This window comes from Xyrauchen texanus, chromosome 12 (assembly GCF_025860055.1).
Source record: "Xyrauchen texanus isolate HMW12.3.18 chromosome 12, RBS_HiC_50CHRs, whole genome shotgun sequence".
Lineage (NCBI taxonomy): Eukaryota > Metazoa > Chordata > Actinopteri > Cypriniformes > Catostomidae > Xyrauchen > Xyrauchen texanus.
The window spans coordinates 19,285,121-19,305,369 of NC_068287.1; the positions used below are offsets into that span (position 1 = coordinate 19,285,121).

Genomic DNA, 20,249 nt, shown 5'->3' on the forward strand with positions numbered 1-20,249 from the left:
CCTATCTCTAAGGGAGAAGCCCGCCACCCTTCTGAGGAAGCCCATTTCGGCCGCTTGTACTCGCGACCTTGTTCTTTCGGTCATGACCCAACATTCATGACCATAGGTGAGGGTAGGAACAAAAATTGACCGGTAGATCGAGAGCTTTGCCTTTCGGCTCAGCTCTCTTTTCGTGACAACGGTGCGATAGAGCGAGTGCAATACCGCCCCTGCTGCCCCGACTCTCCGGCCAACCTCCCGCTCCATTGTCCCCTCACTCGTGAACAAGACCCCGAGGTACTTGAACTCCTTCACTTGGGGCAAAACCTCATTCCCTACCTGGAGTACGCACTCCATCGGTTTCCTGCTGAGAACCATGGCCTCAGCCATGGAAAATAAATATATAGAGTAAAATTTCAGCACTTTCAAAATCTGTGATTAATCGCTGATGAAACATTCTGTGATTAATCTCATTTAAAAATTGTAATAGCACTAATAGCAATATTTTACCAGACATGTAGCATCATCCAACTCAACAACTTGCATCTTTCCATCCTGTGCACTTTATTTTCTTCGCAATTCATAGTAATTATTAATAGTAAATTAATACCATTTTGTATTTGCTGTTATTCTTGTTTATATTTTTGTAAATAAAATTCCTTTTATTACAAATTTATCTTCATTGTGTTGATATATGAGGTTAGGCAGAATCTCACTAAATCCTTCAAATTATTTAGATGACCAACTCCCTCAAATTTACATATTTCTAATTTATTAAATGGTCCATTTGAATAATTCCTTTACCATTATGGTGCAATTCCATGGCTGGTTCTGTGAGGTAAATGGAGGGACGGGCCATCTGACATTCATAAACACACACTTACACCTTAAGTGACATGTGATCAAAAATCACCACATAATTTGTTGTCTTGTGTGAGGTCCTCTATATAACTGGGTGGCCGTGTGATTATCATTATAATAAATAAATTAATCTGTTGTTTTATATTATTCAGTTGACAAGTTTCTAAGACTATGTGCTCTCTCATTGTATAGTTTTATTTTATTTATTTCTAATTGATATGTACATCTGTTTTGGTCAAAAGTAAGAAGTCTATCATTTGTTATTTTTCATATATTATAAATATGTTTAGGTTCTTATATATATATATATATATACTTCTAAAAGTCTCTTTTCTTTCCCCATTCTCTCGAGGTTAGATTCAGCTGCCCCAGCAGACCCTGTGGCTCCAGTGATTGTAATCCCACCTCGGAACATTACAGTGGTGGCTGGAGTTAGTGATGCCACGCTGGAGTGTGTAGCTAATGCACGGTAAGTATGGTTATATATCATGGTATATATATCACATTGTTCACAACTACACTACAGTCCATTTGATATTAATGTACTCTAATGGGTTCACAATCATCAATCTCAAGGCCATTAACTCTTTCCCCGCCAGCGTTTTTAAAAAAAAGTTGCCAGCCACCGCCAGGGTTTTTGACGATTTTCGCTAAATTTTAATGGCCCGCAGAATATTTTCTTCCATGAATATATGAAGATGCCATATATCAAAATAAAGATCTGGGCCTCTGCTTTTAGGCAAAAAAAATTTTAGGCAAAAATTTTTTATTTTATTTTATCTTCATTTGTTCTTTTTTTATTGTGACTTGAACAGAGGTAGATTTTGTCAAAAAACAACATTTCAGACAAAAAGCTGAGAAAAAGGCATGTTTATGTCTGATATTTTGAGCTTCTCATACTCCACTTCTTCATGTTTGAGACGATCGCAGTCTGTTTCTTTGATCAAAGAGTTGCGTACTCTTTCAAAACATGCGCAGGGGTCTTCCTTACCGTATAACACCTAAAACACGGAAACCCGGAAAATTCCGTGTTTGGCGGGAACGTTTTTCATAAAACACGGAAAATTCCGTGTTTGGCGGGGAAAGAGTTAAGATAATATCAGTTTAAGGAACACTTACCAACATTGGTATTACCAACATAGTGGTACAACAGCTTATCACTGGGGCAGTACCCTGAAATGTACACATATTGTACCATTTACACATCAATCAAAGTGTATTTGAACCATATCTGTCTCTAAAGGGTACATATTAATACCTTTAGGTGTACAAAATGTACAATGTGTGTACCTTTGAGGGTACTGCCCCAGTGACCAGCCAATGTACCTCTAAAGCTACAGTTTTTAAGTTTATTGGGCACTTTTTTATTTGTACTACCAGTCTAAAGTTTGGATACACTCCTGCTAAAAAAAAAGAAGCAAAATCAATAAACCAACCGATTGTGGTTAGTTGGTGTAAATGTAAATGTAGTTGGTCTCCCAGCCTGACCAAGATCTGTTTAGGCTGGTCTGTTTTAATGGTGTAAAGAGTTTTTGGCATTTATGTCATAATGTTGATTACCACAAAAAAATATTTTGTCCCTCTATATCTATAAAAAAAAATACAAATCTGGGTTACAGTGAGGCACTTACAATGGAAGTGAATAGGGCCAATCCTTAAACGTTAAAATACTCACTATTTCAAAAGTATAGCCACAAGAAATGTTATAGCTACGTTGTATGAAGTTTCTTGAGGTCCACTGATAATGTTATAAAAGTTTGCACCAAAACAGTCACAATTTTGTAATACATGATCATTTTCCACCCATGTCTGAAAAGCTCAGTTTTGGCCTAAGCACTTCCTTAAAACTTCAATGTAAATGGCCACTTTTATGATTCGCTAAAGTCATGCAGCCCTTCAAGTTCAGCAAACTCATTTGGGAGAGAATGAACCTCAACATTATAAATCAAAATAGCTGGTTTTACACATTACACACATCCAACACATTGCATCTGAATATATTAAACTGTTCATCTCAAGCACAGCTTTTAACACTCCGCACCATAAACTATCAAACAGTCATGACTTTTGAAATATTCATGAATGAAATGATTTAATTTCATTTATGAAGTGTTTTTAACTGCTCCATTCTTCAATAACAGTTCCTTTGCAAAGCTTGAATTGTATTATGTCCGGTTCACATGCAATCCACGCTGACATGAGCTAAAAAAACAAACACATAGCCAGAGCGTTGAAACTAGACACACATACATACAGAATCGTCCTGCACTGAGGCGCACATAGCTGGAAACACGTTACAGCAGTCAAAGAAATCCAGTTCATGTTTACATATATCAACAATTAAAAATAGTACAGATGGGTAAAAGAACGCATCCATGACGTGTTTGTGCTCAAAGCAACACAGGCAGCAGCTGAATTAAAGAATTGCTTCTCCCTTTCAGAGTTGTAACTTGACATTGCGTCTTTTAAAAGCAGCATGAGATATGTATCAAGCAGTCAAAGATGTCTGTCTAGTGCATGAATATATTCAGAAATAATCTAAAATAGTCCAGATGAGTCCCCTTAGGTGTTATGTTAGGAATAGTTATCAACACAAGGCCTGCACTCTTGACCTGCGCGAACCAGTTGGCGGGGCCAAGAGTGCGATGACGCATGTTGTGTGATGTGTAAATACAAATGAGCAAATTACATTACGAAGAGACAGATTTCAAAACGAGACATTTCAGCAGTGTGGAAACTATAAATGCTCTTTTTAGACTGGGGATGAAGATTTGAGTTCTGAAATTTACAGTATGTTTATATAGTACAGTTACCTATTAGTCTAAATATCAAGGACATTTTGACTCTCCATTTCATGACCCCTTTAACATGATTTTAGTGTGATAAAATCACTTACTAAAATGTTTCAACTTCATTGTCATGACGTGTTATGTCAACAAACCTTAAAACGACTGTAAAAATGAAGATTTAAACAACTTGAATAGACAAGTTTAACATAAAAATGTATGTAAGTGCTTTTATAAAATTATAAGCTTCACATTTCTGCCTTTTAAACCCTCCAAAAGTTGGCCCCATTCACTTCCATTGTAAGTACTTCACTGTAACCCAGATTTGTTTTTAAAGAAAAGGAGGGACGTGTCAAAATATATTTTTGTGATAACATTATACCACAAATGATTTTGATTTGCTTAACTTGCCATAATATTCCTTTAAGCATTTTGTTTTCCAGCAGGGGCTCCTTGACTGAATTTGTTTTACATGATTTGTTAAACCTTTTGATCTGAAAGCTTATCTTCAGATACTTGAAATTAATTTTATAGACAAATAGGAATTCTTCCTACATATAACAAAACTATTTGTTTATTTATTTATTTATTCATTTATAATAGGGAGGAGGAGCTAAATTGTTTAAATTGATTGTTTAACTTTTTTGGTCACTACATAATTACCATATAATAGTTTAGATGAATTTAGTATAATAATAACGAATTTGTAGATGTGTCCTAACACATAGTGTATATAAACTGAGACATGAGACAGAAAATGATGAAGAACATGGAACGTAATCGGGAAATGTCACGAGCCAGATTTAAATTTGCATGTCAATGTGTCAGAGCTTGTTTGCTCACTGTTAGGCCACATCTCTGACTGAACTTGATTCTTAATGTTTGGTGGCACACAGCCATGTTGTTCAGCTTCCTTGCACTTTCATTTTCCATAGTCCGGTTGAGAAGCTCAGTTTGGTGTGGCGGAGAAACGGCGTGGAAGTGGCCAGCGGCGTGGGCTCCTTCGGCCGTCGTTTGACCATCATCAACCCCACGAGCACCGATGTGGGCATGTATGTGTGTGAAGCCTCACTGTTGGACAGCAGCGTGAAGCCAGCAGAGGCCAGAGCCTTTCTCTCCATTACAGGTACAACACCACATCCAATAAAAGCCCCATTTCTCTCTCCAACACAATGCTTTCACAAGCGTCTGACGGCAGAAATAATCCACCATCTTAATGGTTACACTCAGTGGGGAGTGATGAATGGCAAAGCCCTCTGATAGATATAGCGCTACATTACTACGCATAAAACCTGAAATTACACACTGTATTAGGTGAGCTAAGAGCTTTTAGGGAAGCCTCAGGCATTACAGCTATCGTTCGCTGCACTCTTTGAGAAATATCACCAGGTAATGCTACACATTAGGATTATCCTGAACATACAGAACTAAAGTGCCATCAGACCTATTTTCAAGTAATTTGATTTACTTAATAACAAAAACCACACATAATACGTAGTCTTTTGAAATAGCAGATTGTAAGGAGATAAATGTTGGTGTTATCACATCTTTAATACAGTCTGTTGCTCAATGTATAAATGAATAGAATGATTTATTACTCTGCAAAAGGTGAATATATGCAATTGTCATCATAAGGAGCTATTTCTACCCGATCTGTCTCTTACAAATTACTTTTGTTGGTGTAACCTAATGTAGTCAGGTAGATTCAGTCACAATCATTGTAATACCACAATATATAACCTCATGCAACACCTTGTCCACATGCGTGGACACTGTATTTTGGCTTTGCTATATGTAATGCATAATTTATATAAATTTAAACCAAATTAATACAGTTCACAAGATTTTAGACTGTCATTTAAGGGTTACATTTCTGACACACCTAGTCACGTGACACAAAAGCATGACATCGATTTACGTGAAGCATATCTACGGGCACACAACAAACAAATGCCTCTGATAACAATCTCTAAGTTTTTTCAATGAAATCTGTTTGGGTATAAAGAGTAGCATCTCTAGTTTAGTTTAATATGCTGCTTTAAGAAATTCATAATTTTTTAGCGTGTCAGATAAACACTATGTACACATGTGGATTTTGGGACATTATTCCCTAAAAATATTTTTTTATATACTTTCAACGTGAACACATCTGTGGGTTATTTCGTTTATTTTAATATAAATTAACATTAGTAAATGCATTCCTATATTCACTGTACATTTTCACATTACTGTACATTGAGAATCAATGGGTTCATCCAAAAGCTGAAACATTTTGCTTTCAGCAAAAATTGAAAATAAGGTGCATTTCGAACTGTTCTGAGACCAGTGCAGACAGACAGCACAATGGAGGTTAAGTCATTCACTAAATAGGGAACAAGGGAGCATCCTATAGCTCTCCATGCAGCATTCACTCCTAAAATCCGACCAAAAGTTCAATTTCAGGCTGCAAATTATGTTTGGACCACTCTTTGGCAGAAATGGGACAATGGTAATCAGTACATAGATTCCGAATTATAATGTACAATTATGCTAATTTATGCTAATTTGTGATGTAATGTCTGTAACGTCTCAAAAGCATGAATAAACAAAACTCCTGGGAACATAAATAACAATTTAATGAAAGAAATCGGACTTTCTATAACTTGGTATTATTTAACATTTCTCAACTTAGTCCTGCTGTCCACATATGTGGGCATCAATTGTTTTACTATTTGCTCTAGAATTATTATATTTATTTGTAATTTAAATTTTTTGCTTGTTTATTAAGTGTTACATTTTTTGCTTGTTTATTAGTTACAAATCAAAAAGGGAAATGGAAAAATGCCCACTGCAGTCACTCTCTGGTCTAAATAAATGAAGTAATAAATGTATTGTTCTAATTTTATTAAAAAAAAATTTTTATTACAATTATTAATATTTAATCAAAATATTACAAAATAATATGTAAATTAAGTATTTAAACCTTAGTATTTTGACACTTAAGCCACAAACAAAAAAATATTAATTTAATTGCATTAGATATTAAAATATCAAACCAAGTGGCAAAGGATGCTAGACATTTTCTCAGCACTTATATTGCTTTTCTGAGCAATTTTAGCTATGACCTTACTCTGCTAGTGGACCTATTTAAGGACAAAGTGCTTTTTGTGAAATGTTTTTCTTGAAAATAAATGCACTGCTTTAAAATCTAATGCCACAACATTTATAGATTTTTATGTGTGTCTGATGTGTCCAAAATATTTTATTTCATATATATTTGACAAAACATTTTACATGTCATTTAACCAGAAGTGCGAAGCCTAAAATCATTACGTTTTATTACAACTTGTCTTTGTACGACTGTGGTATATAAAAGCATGCACCCTGCCAAAATTGATTTCAATGCTCAAATGTGTCTTCATCTCCTAGCAAGAGATATGAGCATACAAGATTCGAAACTATCTTTTTTCCTAAATGATTTAGCTGTAACTTTTTCCTCTGATTAATGTAAGCGCCAGATTGAATTCTGCGGTTTCTCTGTCTTTCCTGATATTTCACGGGTACTGAGTACATACAGTGCAGCTTGTCAGTGACTGTTTCTCTGTACAGATATATATGGAAACCCATCGAGCTAAAGAGCATATTAAATATTTATGCATTTTCTTCACTTCACATTGGTGTCCAGTTGAGAGCTGAGCTGACAGTTGTTCCGAGCACCATGTGAAGTTCAATACATATGTATAGAGAGACGAATGCATAACAGGATGAATGTACTGCACTGGGCGAGACTGAGTTGATGTGAATTGATGAATGTGGGCTGTCAGTGTGGCATTGCACATAAGTCAGGTGCTTACTTACTGTTTGGGTGGCTGTCTGAATTACATTCAAGGTCTCTAGATATGCATTTATTCATCTACTTATTTGCATCAAAGATTCACTTCAGATTTTTGATGGTCTGCGGATTTTACTCATGAAGTACGAATCACAGTTGTGTCTCTTAGGCACATATCTGTACAGAATGTCTCTGTTAAGCTTTACATTATAAAATAGGTACAGATCTATGAATGTTAGCTGTCTCTCCTTAATTATGTTATTAATACATCTAAATAAGTCTAGTTATTGTTATTTGTGCAGAGTTTTCACAATACACAACGATTTAAATACAGAAAATGATACTCTAATATCTTAAATGTCTGAAAGCGCCTAGTGAACAACGTTATAGTAACCGATTAAAGGGATAGTTTAATTGGTAAAGATATTACAGATATTACAGTAGGGCTTCGTTCCTTTGTTCATTCTTTGTTCTGTGGAACACAAAAATAGATGTTTTGAAGAATGACTGAATCACGAAAGTTACAAAACACCTAAAAACCAATTGCGTTTGGCACCATTGAGATCAAACCTGGCACAATGCACATTAGCTGGGTTTCCATCCACGTGTTTTATACGCATTTTGAGATATCACATAAAAACTGCTTGATGGAAACAACAAGATGAAAATAAAATCTCTAAAATTTGCATTAAAAAGTTGTACGCTCGCTAAGAAATGTGCATAAACTATGATGGAAACACATTTACTGGTTAAACGCCTATTGAATTTATTAGGAAAACAAAAGGTGCATCAAAGAGTCAGGTGATTGAATAACTCGTACATAATTGGACTAACCAGAGGGCCAGTCATCGCATCTGAAATGTTGCTCTGGTCAACCTTAGTAATGGTGTCTAGAAAATGGAAAACCAGCAAAGAGTTTGCAGAGCATATAAATCGAATACAAATGTGAAATGTGCCAGAGAACAGGATTATTGACACTTTTGAAAAATATATTTGAGATCTGCACTGTAATGTTTTAAGGATGGAGGAACGCACACACATAGTGCTGCCAGAACTGTGACACGCTGTCGCTCCCAGACATGAGACGAAGTTCTTTAGTTTTCTTCAGTGTTTTGTCTGTGTGCACTGAACCGCAAATATTTTTTTCAGTTTTTCTCAATCGCATTGGCTCAGTTCTCGAAAGAGAATTTGTTTTTTATTCTTATTCTTATTCATTTAAGCAAATTGCACATGTTTTGGCACATCTGTGCAAAAAAATGCAATTGTCTACAATTTGCACAATAACTAATGAATGAATGAACTCTCCTCAACCACCACTAGTGTGCAGCATCCACATGGATGTTGCAACAGCAGCCATAGTGCACCTGTATGCTCACCACAAACCAGCTATTGTGGGAGAGGAGAGAGGAGGGTTATTGAGCCAATTAATCGATGGGGATTATTAGGAAGCCATGATTAATGAGGGCCAATAGGGGAATTTGGCCAGGACACCAGGGATACACCCCTACTCTTTTCAAGAAATGTCCTGGGATTTTTAATGACCACAGAGAGTCAGGACCTCAGTTTAACATCTCATTCAAAGGATGGTGCCTTTTTACATTATAGTGTCCCCATCACTATACTGGGGTATTAGGACCTACACAGTCCACAGGGTGAGCACCCCCTGCTGGACTCCCTATTACCTCTTCCAGCAGCAGCCTTAGTTTTCCCAGGAAGTCTCCAAACCAGGTACTGGCCAGGCTCAACCCTGCTTAGCTTCAGTAGGCAACCAGTCTTGAGCTACAGGGTTATATTTCCAAATGTACATGGCTTGCTGAGTTGATTATCAGTGAAATTGTCATACTCTTTCTCAACTTCTAAACATTCTTTCATTGAATGATCCAGATCTTTGAAAATCTGTCAGACATATTATTCACAGACATATATTCCATAAATATCTATGACATGGAATATTTTTTTCATTGTTGCTTTTTTTTTATGTTTGTTTGTTTTTTTGCATGGATGTCATTTGGTGGCTAATTTCTGTTCACAATAGATGATTTTACATGTAAGAAATGTGTAAAATAGGCATGCAAATGTGAATTTTCTGTTTCCATGTAACACATCGCTACAAAACGTCTAGGTTACGGATGTAACCTCCCTTTCCTGATGGAGGGAACAAGACGTTGTGTCGAAGAAGCGACACTAGGGGTCTCTCTTGAGCACCGAATATACCTCTGAACTATGAAAAAAGGCCAATGAGAAGTTGTCCCGCCCCCGGACATACAGGTATAAAGGTGGAGTAATGCGGCTGTTTCATTCAGGATTTTTCCGAGGAGCCGGAAATGGTCCGACCACAACAGTGGCTTGGCTCAGCGACGTGGCCGGGAGGACACAACGTCTCGTTCCCTTCATCAGGGAATGGAGGTTACATCCATAACCTAGACGTTCCCCGTCTGTCGCTCACTTCGACGTTGTGTGGAGCTGTGTGCCAGTGCGTCTGCCCCGAGGGGAGCCTCTGTTCGGGCATACCAGAGCGGGCAGTGGGAGGTCTCTCGGGAGGCGAACAGGTCTACCTGAGCCTTGCCGAAAAATTCCAAAATCAGCTGGACCGACTGGGGATGAAGCCTCCACTCTCCACTGGGCAAGCATTGTCGTGACAGCGTGTCCGCTACCACATTGAGGTTGCCGGGGATGTGAGTGGCACACAGCGGCTTGAGTCGCTGCTGGCTCCAAAGTTGCTGGCGAGTTGTGACATGTGGCGGGAGCGTACGCCGCCTTGGTGATTTATGTACGCTACCGCAGTGGTGCTGTCTGATTTGATCAAGACGTGTTTGCCCTGAACTAGCGGGAGAAACTTCCACAGGGCAAAGAAAACAGTCAGCAACTCCAGGCAGTTGATGTGCCAGCGCAGCGGGGCCCCTTTCCAACGGCCCGCAGCTGCGTGCCCGTTGCACACGGCGCCCTAACCCAATCTGGAGGCATCGGCCGTAACCAGGACGCGTCGGGACACCTGCTGCAAGGGGACTCCTGCCCGCAGAAAGCTGAGGTCTGTCCAGGGTTTGAATGTTTGGCGGCAGGCAGGGGTGACCCTCACACGGTGCGTGCCGTGGCACCATGCTCGTCTCAGGACTCAAGTCTGTACCCAGTGCTGAAGCGGTCTCATATGCATCAACCCCAGCGGCACGACAGCTGCGGAGGATGCCATATGCCCCAGGAGCTTCTGGAAAAGTTTTAAAGGGACCGTTGTATCTGGCCTGAAGATGGCGAGGCATTTCAGCACTGACTGCGCACGCTCGTTAGTGAGGCGCGCTGACATTGAGACTGAGTCTAACTCCATGCCGAGAAAAGAGATGCTCTGAACTGGGACGAGTTTGCTCTTTTCCCAGATGACCTGAAGCCCTAAACGGCTGAGGTCCCTGAGCACCTGGTCCCTGTGAGCGCATAGCAACTCTCGAGAGTGGGCCAGGATGAGCCAGTCATCAAGGTAGTTGAGTATGCATCGAAAGGGCCGATTATTTTTGACGTACCTGGCGGGGCTTCGCAGCGGGGTAGGTAGTACGGCGTCAGGAGGTGAAAGTGCATCCCGAGGCTCTGGTACTGAGAAAAGACTCGAAGCACTTACCTTGCTCCGCACACCCGGCAGGGGGCGGGTTAGTGACTGAGGTCTGCTGCATCCTCTAGACTCATCAGAACCGGCTGGCCAGGGGACAGTCGTGGCTTGGCTGGAGGCGGGGGGTCCGCGTCCAGGGGACTGTCGAGGTCTGGCGGCAGAGTGCCGTGAGAACAGCATTTGCGGGCCAGGTAACCCAGAGACAAAGGAAATCGCTCTTTTATTGAGAATGTGGGTACGGCAAATGAAGTAAACGAAATAAAGATTCTCCTCCTGGCCCTCCACCAGGGGACGGAGTGGTCTGCTTACCAAATATTCTTAAAGTTGTATTTTGTGTTGCTTAAATGGTCATATGGGTTTGGAACAATATGAGGGTGAGAAAATGTTGACAGAATTTTAAATTTGCGGTGAACTTTGCCTTTAAATCAAAAGCCCATTAATACAGATCTCCTTAAAGCATAATGTGAACATAATAAATAGCAGATTTCCATTGTTACAGGCTCATAATAGATGTTTTCTAACCTTTAAGTGTGCAATGTAATACTTAAGTATTGTGAGAGAGAAGAACCTCAGTGGCCATCTGTGACTCTGCATGAAGTCCAGACATTACAGTAGAGGACGATGTGCATTAGGTGAGTGAAGTGAAAGAAATGTGCCCACCAGTGCGCTCAATATTAATGCGACCCTTCCACATGTCTGACTCCCATCAACAACGCTGAAAACACGAGGCTACGTTAACAGCACAACCCGAGCATTTCAATTTTAACAATGTTTATGAATTCATTAATTTTGCTCCAGTAAATTTCCCATTGCCATAGAAAAGGGAATAAATTGGTCCCACACCCATCTGAGCTCAATGAAAATCCAATTTTTTAACAATACGTTTCCTGAATTCCACTGATGGAATCATTCAATTATTTCTGAGCTGTTTATAAATTACAATATGTCATTCTTTTGTATTCGGTTCAGAAATGTCAGTGTGTTCTCAAATAGGCTTATTTGCTTTTGCAGAGGTGCCCTATTTCACTGCTGAGCCCAGGAGGAAGATGATGGGAGAGGTGGAGAAAAGCGTGGATATCCAGTGCCAAGCTCGAGGTGAGATGTGCTTGACTTAATCTGAAGAGGGTTGATGGATGATGTTGTGCTGGACTACATACATACATACACAATATATAAGTACATATAGTATTAGGACAGACAGACAGACAGGCAGGCAGATAGATAGATAGATGGATGGATGGATGGATGGATGGATGGATGGATGGATGGATAGCTAGAAAAAATAAGAAAACAGTTGAGAAAATTTGAGGGAAAAAAACTTGACTTAAAATACAGTACAATAGATATCCCATACACTTAAACCCAAGCTCTGATCAGCATGCTTCGCAGCACACTCAGGGATTCTGTAGCTTTGCAGCTTGGTAAGTGTAGTTACGTAAAGGTATTTACATCAGTTTTGCATCTTTGTTTGTATTGATTGCACTGCCAGCCACATTTATGAATTAACTCCCAAGTGCATGGTGCAGGTCTATTAACTAACCCAAAAGCCTGCTCTGAGGGGCGAGATAGACAATTGTTTGGTGGGTGATTTATAAAATCTGAACATTTTAGAGAGTGTCAGTGTCCCTCCATGGAAGACAAATGGCAGCCTTTTGTAAGAGTGGCGAAGGCTTTACTATTTGCTGTGAGATATGAGGTGTTGATGGGAAAGGGCTTAAACCATTATCATTATATAGTAGAAAAATGGCCAATGAAATGGTATTGGTTTTCTGCCAGAAATATTCTCCACTTTTCTAATAGTGCTGAAATGGAAAGTCAGCCCAACAGTTATAACGGTACTTATGATATTTGTCCGTTGTGGTTCTAGCTCGGCTCAGCTGCAATTTCAGTGAGGGTAAAAATGATCCCTCAGCATCAGATGGACTGAAAGAAATAAAAAACAACCGAGTCGCCCCGCCATATCCTTAAGAGCAGAAAGTGGAATCAATCCATTACCTCTCTTATGTGCTGCTCCTGTTGTTGCTGCTGCTGCTGGGACCATTCACACTGTTTTATGTGGTGGGATATCTTTTGTTTAGAGAAGTTATTTTTCTCCAGAGCGGAATCAGAAATCTCAACTCTAAAAGATCAAGAGACATACAGGAACAAATGCCCGGAGCTAGGGATAGAAAGGAATTGAACAATTCTGGTTCCAATTTCAATTAATGATAAAAGGGATAGTTCACCCAGAAATGTATATAATTTACTCACACTTACAGTATGTCATTCAAAAAACGCTGTGACTTTCTTTCTTGCATGGAACACAAGGAGACATTTTTAAGAATGTTCACTCTGTTTTCCTTACAATTAAAGTGAATGGTGACCGAGGCTGTCTTTCAGCCTTACATCTCGTTTTGTGGTCCACGAAATAAAGATAGTCATATGGGTTTGGAACTGCATGAGGGTGAGTAAAAGATGACGGAATTAACGATTAATGAGTCCATTAACAATTCTTTTTAGTACTTTTAAGGAAGCATTCACACTTCAATAATTTGTCCTAAATATTTACTGAGAATACTAAACAACAATAATATTACATAACATATTTTAATACTCTTGTTCTAATTAAAGTGCCATTTACTCTGTTTTGTATGTGTATCTTGAAGTAGAAGTCATATGAACAATCACTGATTTAAGTCTTAAGGGTGAGTTCACCCAAAAATGAAAATTCTCTCATTATTTACTCACCCTCTTGCAATCCCAGATGTGCATGTATTTCTTTCTTCTGCTGAGCACAAACAAAGATTTTTAGAAGAATATTTCAGCCCTGTAGGCCCATACGATACAAGTAAATTGCAAAAGCACATGTGGTTATCTTCAGAAGTGATATGATAGTTGTTGGTGAGAAACATATTTAAGTCCATTTTTAATATCAATCTCCACTTAAACATTTTTCTTTCATTTTTACCTACTGGGCAGGGAGGAGAATTTATTGTAAAAAGGACTTAAATATTGATCTGTTTCTCACCCATATCTATCATATTGCTTCTGAACATATAGAGTCATGTGGATTACTTTTATGCTGCCTTTATGTGATTTTTGGACATTCAAAGTTCTGGCCACTATTTACCTGCCATGTATGGACCTACAGAGCTGAAATATTCTTCAAAAAATCTTAATTTGTGTTCAGCAGAAGAAAAAAAGTCACACATCTGGGATGGCATTAGGGCAAGTAAATAATGAGAGAATTTTAATTTTTGGGTGAACAATCCCTTTAAATACACTTAACAATTCTCACTTCGAGTGAAAAATAAAATGAAAGTAAATACTTGCCGTTCAGGAAAGAACTGTTGCAACTTATTCAGTAAGTGACTCGCAAGACATATTCATACCACTAACTTATGTGAGAGACATTTTGATTTGATGTATTAAAAAGCACAATCTCATAAGAATCGTTAGTTGGTAGATCACACTCCACTAGTCACGCTTTATGTTTATTGACTTGTCAGCATCTATGGAAGAATGCACATCATGAAAATCATTCTTTTCCACTGTTTTTTTAAATCTTTTGATTTCTTTTGATTCTTTTGATCCATCTCTGAAGATTTGCACGACAAAGTTTGCACCCGTTTGGTGCGGAGTGGTGTTTGATACATCTGCTAACTAAAGGCGAAGAACACTAAATGAGTTTGAACAGTACAATCTGGTGGCCTTCTCTTGAAGTAGACTTGAGCCACAGCAAGTGATGATTTTCTCTTTTAGCTCTTTCTGCTGTTACTTTTCCAAGCTGCCAAAATATTCTTAGAAGCGTGTTAGCCAAATCTGTTTGGAGGCTTAAGGCCTCAGATCATCTCATTTCCACTTGACACTTCATCTTTCTTATATCCTATAAATGGTGCAGCCAGCATTTTCAAAATTAGACTTTTGAGTGTGTATATTAAATGGTATTTAGATCAGCACGGTCCATGTGGCTTAACACCGCAGTGTTAGGCCTTAAGTTCCAGAGAGAAGATTGTAGAGGAATGCAGATAAATATGGTGTTATTTCACGTAAGGAAAATGGATTCACTGAAACTAAGAAGTTTGTACAATAAAATGACGCCTTAGTGTTTACTGGCGCTTTGGTCACGTTACATTAAAAAATTTATGAATGTCTTTGTGTTATATAACAAATTTCAAACCAACTGGGATATATAAAAAAGATAGCATAAGCACACTTATCAAGCAAAATATTTCACACGTTTGTTATGTTTTTAATTATAAAACAATAGGCAAGTTGTTCAAAGTAAGATCAGATGCTTTTTGAAAAGATAAAATGTGTTTGAACACTTTCTAATTTGTCAAAGGTGGAATAGACTTCATAAATCCACTAAAAATCCCAGTGACGCCAGTTAATAAAATGTAAAAAAAAAAATAATAATAATTCTAATTCTAAGAAAAGGTCTAGTATAATTTGTTTAAACATGTTTAGTTATCTAATGCAATAATCAATATCAAAAACTTCTAGGTTACGGATGTAACCTCCGTTCCCTGATGGAGGGAACGAGACGTTGTGTCAGAGAAGCGACACTAGGGGTCTCTCTTGAGCGGCGATATTCACCTCTGAACTATGAAAAAAGGCCAATGAGAGTTGGCAACCAGTATTTGCATGTCCCGCCCCCGGACATACGGGTATTTAAGCGGCGCAAATACGGGAGTTCATTCAGGATTTTTCTGAGGAGCCGGAAATGGTCCGCGACGTGGCAGGGGAGACACAACGTCTCGTTCCCTCCATCAGGGAACGGAGGTTACATACATAACCTAGACGTTCCCCTTCTGTCGCTCTCTCCACGTTGTGTCAGAGAAGCGACACTAGGGGTCCACTTATAAAAGCACCATGCGCTGAGCTGTGTACGTGAACTGCTGATACAGGAGCGAGCAGGTACTCTTACGTGCAGGACGACCAACTGTATCAGGCTGCACGTACCCTTCCCCAATGCCCCATTTAAGCCATCAGGATTCCTTATCGTTACCCTGGAGGGGGGAACAAGGTGCTGGCCGCCAACCTGGGAACGGGCCAAGCCTGACCGGGCCTCTTTTCTCTCTATGTTTCTCGCATAGAGCAACTTAGGCCGGGGCCCTTACACGCATTGAGGGAAGGGGGTCTAAGCCCTTATTTTCTGGGCGGAGAAGACCCTGCGGAGGCCACGCCTACCTGAGAGGGGAGGCAAGTTTAAGTGGCAAAACCATCAGAGGCCTGACTTAGGGCCTATGTGGAAAAGTCGGTGCGGTGGTGGATCCAGCCTATAGAGGGGGGAACATACAGCACGGCAACCGAGGCAGCCGTGACTGCCTAAGGGAAGCACGGGAGTCCACTCGCCAGAGGGGACAGAACCGTGGCGTTACACACAGGGGGAGTCCGAAGGAGGCCTTACCTGTGGAGCACCTATACCAGTGCAGGGTAGCTTGCAGTACCCTCAGTGGCTTGGGTCGCCGAGTTCCTCCGCTGAACTGCGACCCAGGAGGGCTAGGGAGGAATCAACCAGTGTCCCAAACCTGAGATCTCCTGGGAATGAAGGCGCACTGTTTCCCCTGGTTAGGGGGAAGGGCGCTAGATGCAAGCGATTCACCCGGTCATATTGTGGGCGTGCCACCGAGTGTTCAGTGTTGCCCAGCCCACTGCTCTACAAATGTCTGCTAGGGCAGTGCCCCTAGCCAGTGCCCATGAGGACGCAACACTCCTGGTGGAGTGTGCTCGGACCCGCAAAGGGGGGGGCACGGCCTGGGTGTGATAAGCCAGGGAAATGGCGTCGACAACCCAGTGGGCGAGTCTCTGCTTGGAGACAGCATTCCCTTTCTGCTGTCCCCCAAAGCAGACGAAGAGCTGCTCAGAGCGTCTAGTGCTCTGTGTGCGGTCCAGGTAGATACGTAAGGCATGTACTGGACACAGCAGTGAAAGGGCTGGATCTGCCTCCTCCCGGGGCAGCGCTTGCAGGTTCACTACCTGATCCCTGAAGGGTGTGGTAGGAACCTTGGGCACATAGCCCGGTCGCGGTCTTAGGATCACGAACGTGTCTGCCGGACCGAACTCCAGGCAAGCGTCGCTAACAGAGAACGCATGCAGGTCCCCGACCCTCTTGATGGAAGCGAGTGCGATCAGCAGGGCGGTCTTGAGAGAGAGGGCCCTGAGTCCAACTGAGTCAAGCGGCTCGAAGGGGGGTCTCTGGAGTCCCGTAAGGACGACCGAGAGATCCCAGGAGGGGAACAGGTTAGGCCAGGAGGGAGCTATCCTCTGGGCACCTTTTAAGAACCTGACGATTAAGTCGTGCTTACCAAGAGACTTTCCGTCTACCGTGTTGTGGTGGGCCGCGATAGCGGCGACATACACCTTGAGGGTGGAGGGGGACAGCGTCCTCTCCTGAAGAAACACGAGCACTGACCTAACTGCACACTTCTGCGGGTCTTCGGCTCGTGCCCCGTCCCTGAGAAAGAAGGTCCTTCCTCAGGGGAATTCGCCAGGGAGGGGCTGTCGTGAGGAGTGTGAGGTCCGAAAACCAAGTCCGGGTAGGCCAGTAGGGGGCTACCAGAGTGACTTGCTCCTCGTCCTCCCTGACCTTGCATAGCACCTGTGCAAGAAGGCTCACTGGGGGAAATGCGTACTTGCGCAGCCTCGTGGGCCAGCTGTGTGCTAGCGCATCTGCCCCGAGGGGAGCCTCTGTCCGGGCATACCAGAGCGGGCAGTGGGAGGTTTCTTGGGAGGCAAACAGGTGTACCTGGGTCCCAAATCAGCTGGACCGACTGGGGGTGGAGTCTCCACTCTCCGCCGGGCAAGCTTTGTCTTGACAGCGTGTCCGCCATCACATTGAGGTTGCCGGGGATGTGAGTGGCGCGCAGTGACTCCAGTCGCTGCTGACTCCACAGGAGGAGACGACGGGCGAGCTGTGACATGTGGAGGGAGCGTACTCCGCCTTGGCGGTTTATGTAGGCTACGACCGTGGTGCTGTCTGTCCTGACTAAGATGTGTTTGTGCCGAATTAACGGAAGAAACTTCTGCAGGGCCAGAAAAACAGCCAGCAGCTCTACGCAGTTGATGTGCCAGCGCAGCGGGCCTCGGTTCCACCGGCCTGCGGCTGCGCGCCCGTTGCACACAGCGCCCCAACCCAATTTGGAGGCGTCGGTCGTGACCAGAACGCGTCGAGACACCTGCTGCAAGGGTACTCCAGCCCTTAGAAAGCAAAGATCTGTCCAGGGTTTGAAGGTCTGGCGGCAGGCAGAGGTAACTTTTACGTTGTGCGTGCCGCGGCGCCATGCTCGTCTCGGGACTCGAGTCCGGAGCCAGTGCTGAAGTGGTCTCATATGCATCAACCCCAGCGCGCCGCCGCGGAGGATGCCATATGCCCCAGGAGCTGTTGGAAACGTTTTAGCGGGACCACGGCGCCTGGCTTGAAGGAAGCGAGGCATTTCAGCACTGACTGAGCACGCTCGTTGGAGAAACGTGCTGTCATTGAGACTGAGTCTAACTCCAGACCGAGAAAAGAGATGCTCTGGACCGGGGAGAGCTTGCTCTTTTCCCAGTTGACCTGAAGCCCCAAATGGTTGAGGTGCCTGAGCACCTGGTGTCTGTGTGCTCATAGTAACTCTCGAGAGTGAGCCAGTATGAGCCAGTCTTCGAGGTAATTGAGTATGCATATGCCGGCTACTCGGAGCGGGGCAAGAGCTCCCTCTGCGACTTTCGTGAAGACGCGAGGGGACAGAGACAGGCCGAAGGGGAGGACTTTGTACTGATACGCCTGACCGTCGAACACGAACCATAGGAAGGGTCGATGTCGAGGGCAAATTGAGACGTGGAAGTACGCGTCCTTCAGGTCTACCAATCTAGATGCCGGACGCCAGATAGAATTTGTTTCTGGGTGAGCATTTTGAACGGGAGTTTGGATAAGGTCCGATTGAAAACTCGCAGGTCCAAGATCAGTCGTAAGCCGCCGCCTTTCTTGGGTACAACAAAGTAAGGGCTGTAGAAACCCTTCTTCGTTTCGGTTGGAGGGACAGGCTCTATCGTGTCCTTTAATAGAAGGGAGGCGATTTCTTCATGCAGGGAATGGGCATGTTGGCCGTGTACTGCGGAAAAATGTACGCCCTCGAAGGGGGGCGGAGACCTGGCAAACTGAATTGCGTAACCGAGTCTAATGGTCCGGTGCAGCCAGCGTGACAGGTTGGGCAGTGAAAGCCACGCCTCTAAACTCTGTGCTAGGGGCACCAAAGGGACGGGTTTTTTGGACGTACCCAGCGGGGCTTCGCAGTGGTGCGGAACAGGTAACGTGGCGTCGGGAGGCAACGTGGCATCCCGAGGCTCTGGTGCTGAGAATAAACTCAAAGCACTTACCTTGCTCCGCACACCCGGCAGGGGGCGGGTTCGTGACTGAGGAGGAGGTCTGATGCTGGCGTCCTCTGGACTCGTCTGAACCGGCCGGCTGGGGAACAGTCGTGGGGCTGAAGGCGGGGACACCGCGTCCATGGAGCCGGGACTGTTGAGGCCTGAAAGCAGAGTGCCGTGAGAACGGCATTTGCGGGCCATATGCCCCAGAGACAAAGGAAATAGCTCTTTATTGAGAATTTGGGTACCACAGCCCCGTTAAGGGTGCGGCAAATGAAAAAACAAAGGATTCTCCTCCCGCCCTCCACCGGGGACGGAGCGGTCTTACCACCTCCGAGCTAACTTCTTGGACTCTGGGTGCGTTGTCTCAGGAGCGCCTGGGAGCCTTCCTGGTCCTCGAGGGGGTCCGTGAGACAGGGGGCGTGCGCTTCCCGCGGTTTGCTCGACGCTGGGCCTGAGAGCTGGGCCCGGGTTGAGGCGGAGCAGGAGCTTGTCTTCTGGCCGCGGGAGGACACCCTCGGCGAGCAGACGGGGCATTGGCCATGGCGGCAGGCTTGCGGCGAGGCATGATGTGAGAGATGGCCTCCGTCTGCTTCTTTACCGTGGAGAACTGCTGGGCAAAGTCCTCGACGGTGTTGCCGAAGAGGCCGAACTGGGAGACAGGGGCGTTGAGGAAGCGAGTCTTGTCGGCTTCACGCATCTCGACCATGTTCAGCCACAGTTGACGTTCCTGGACCACTAGCGTGGCCATCGCCTGCCCGAGCGCTTGCGCTGTGACCTTCGTCGCTCTCAGGGCGAGGTCGGTCGCTGAGCGCAGTTCCTGCAGCGTGTCGGGATCAGGGCCACCCCCGTGCATGTTGCGAAGTGCCTTGGCTTGGTGGACCTGCAG

General features: G+C 43.1%; 1 protein-coding gene across 1 annotated transcript in view; it reads left to right on the plus strand.

Moving 5' to 3' along the window:
• The window catches only part of LOC127652384 (protein sidekick-1-like), a 495,188-nt gene that overhangs the window by 343,214 nt on the left and 131,725 nt on the right, over nucleotides 1–20,249 (plus strand). Inside the window, 3 exon segments of the mRNA XM_052138488.1 lie at nucleotides 1,198–1,309; nucleotides 4,562–4,752; nucleotides 12,041–12,124. Of these exon segments, the coding sequence (XP_051994448.1) occupies nucleotides 1,198–1,309; nucleotides 4,562–4,752; nucleotides 12,041–12,124 (387 nt within the window).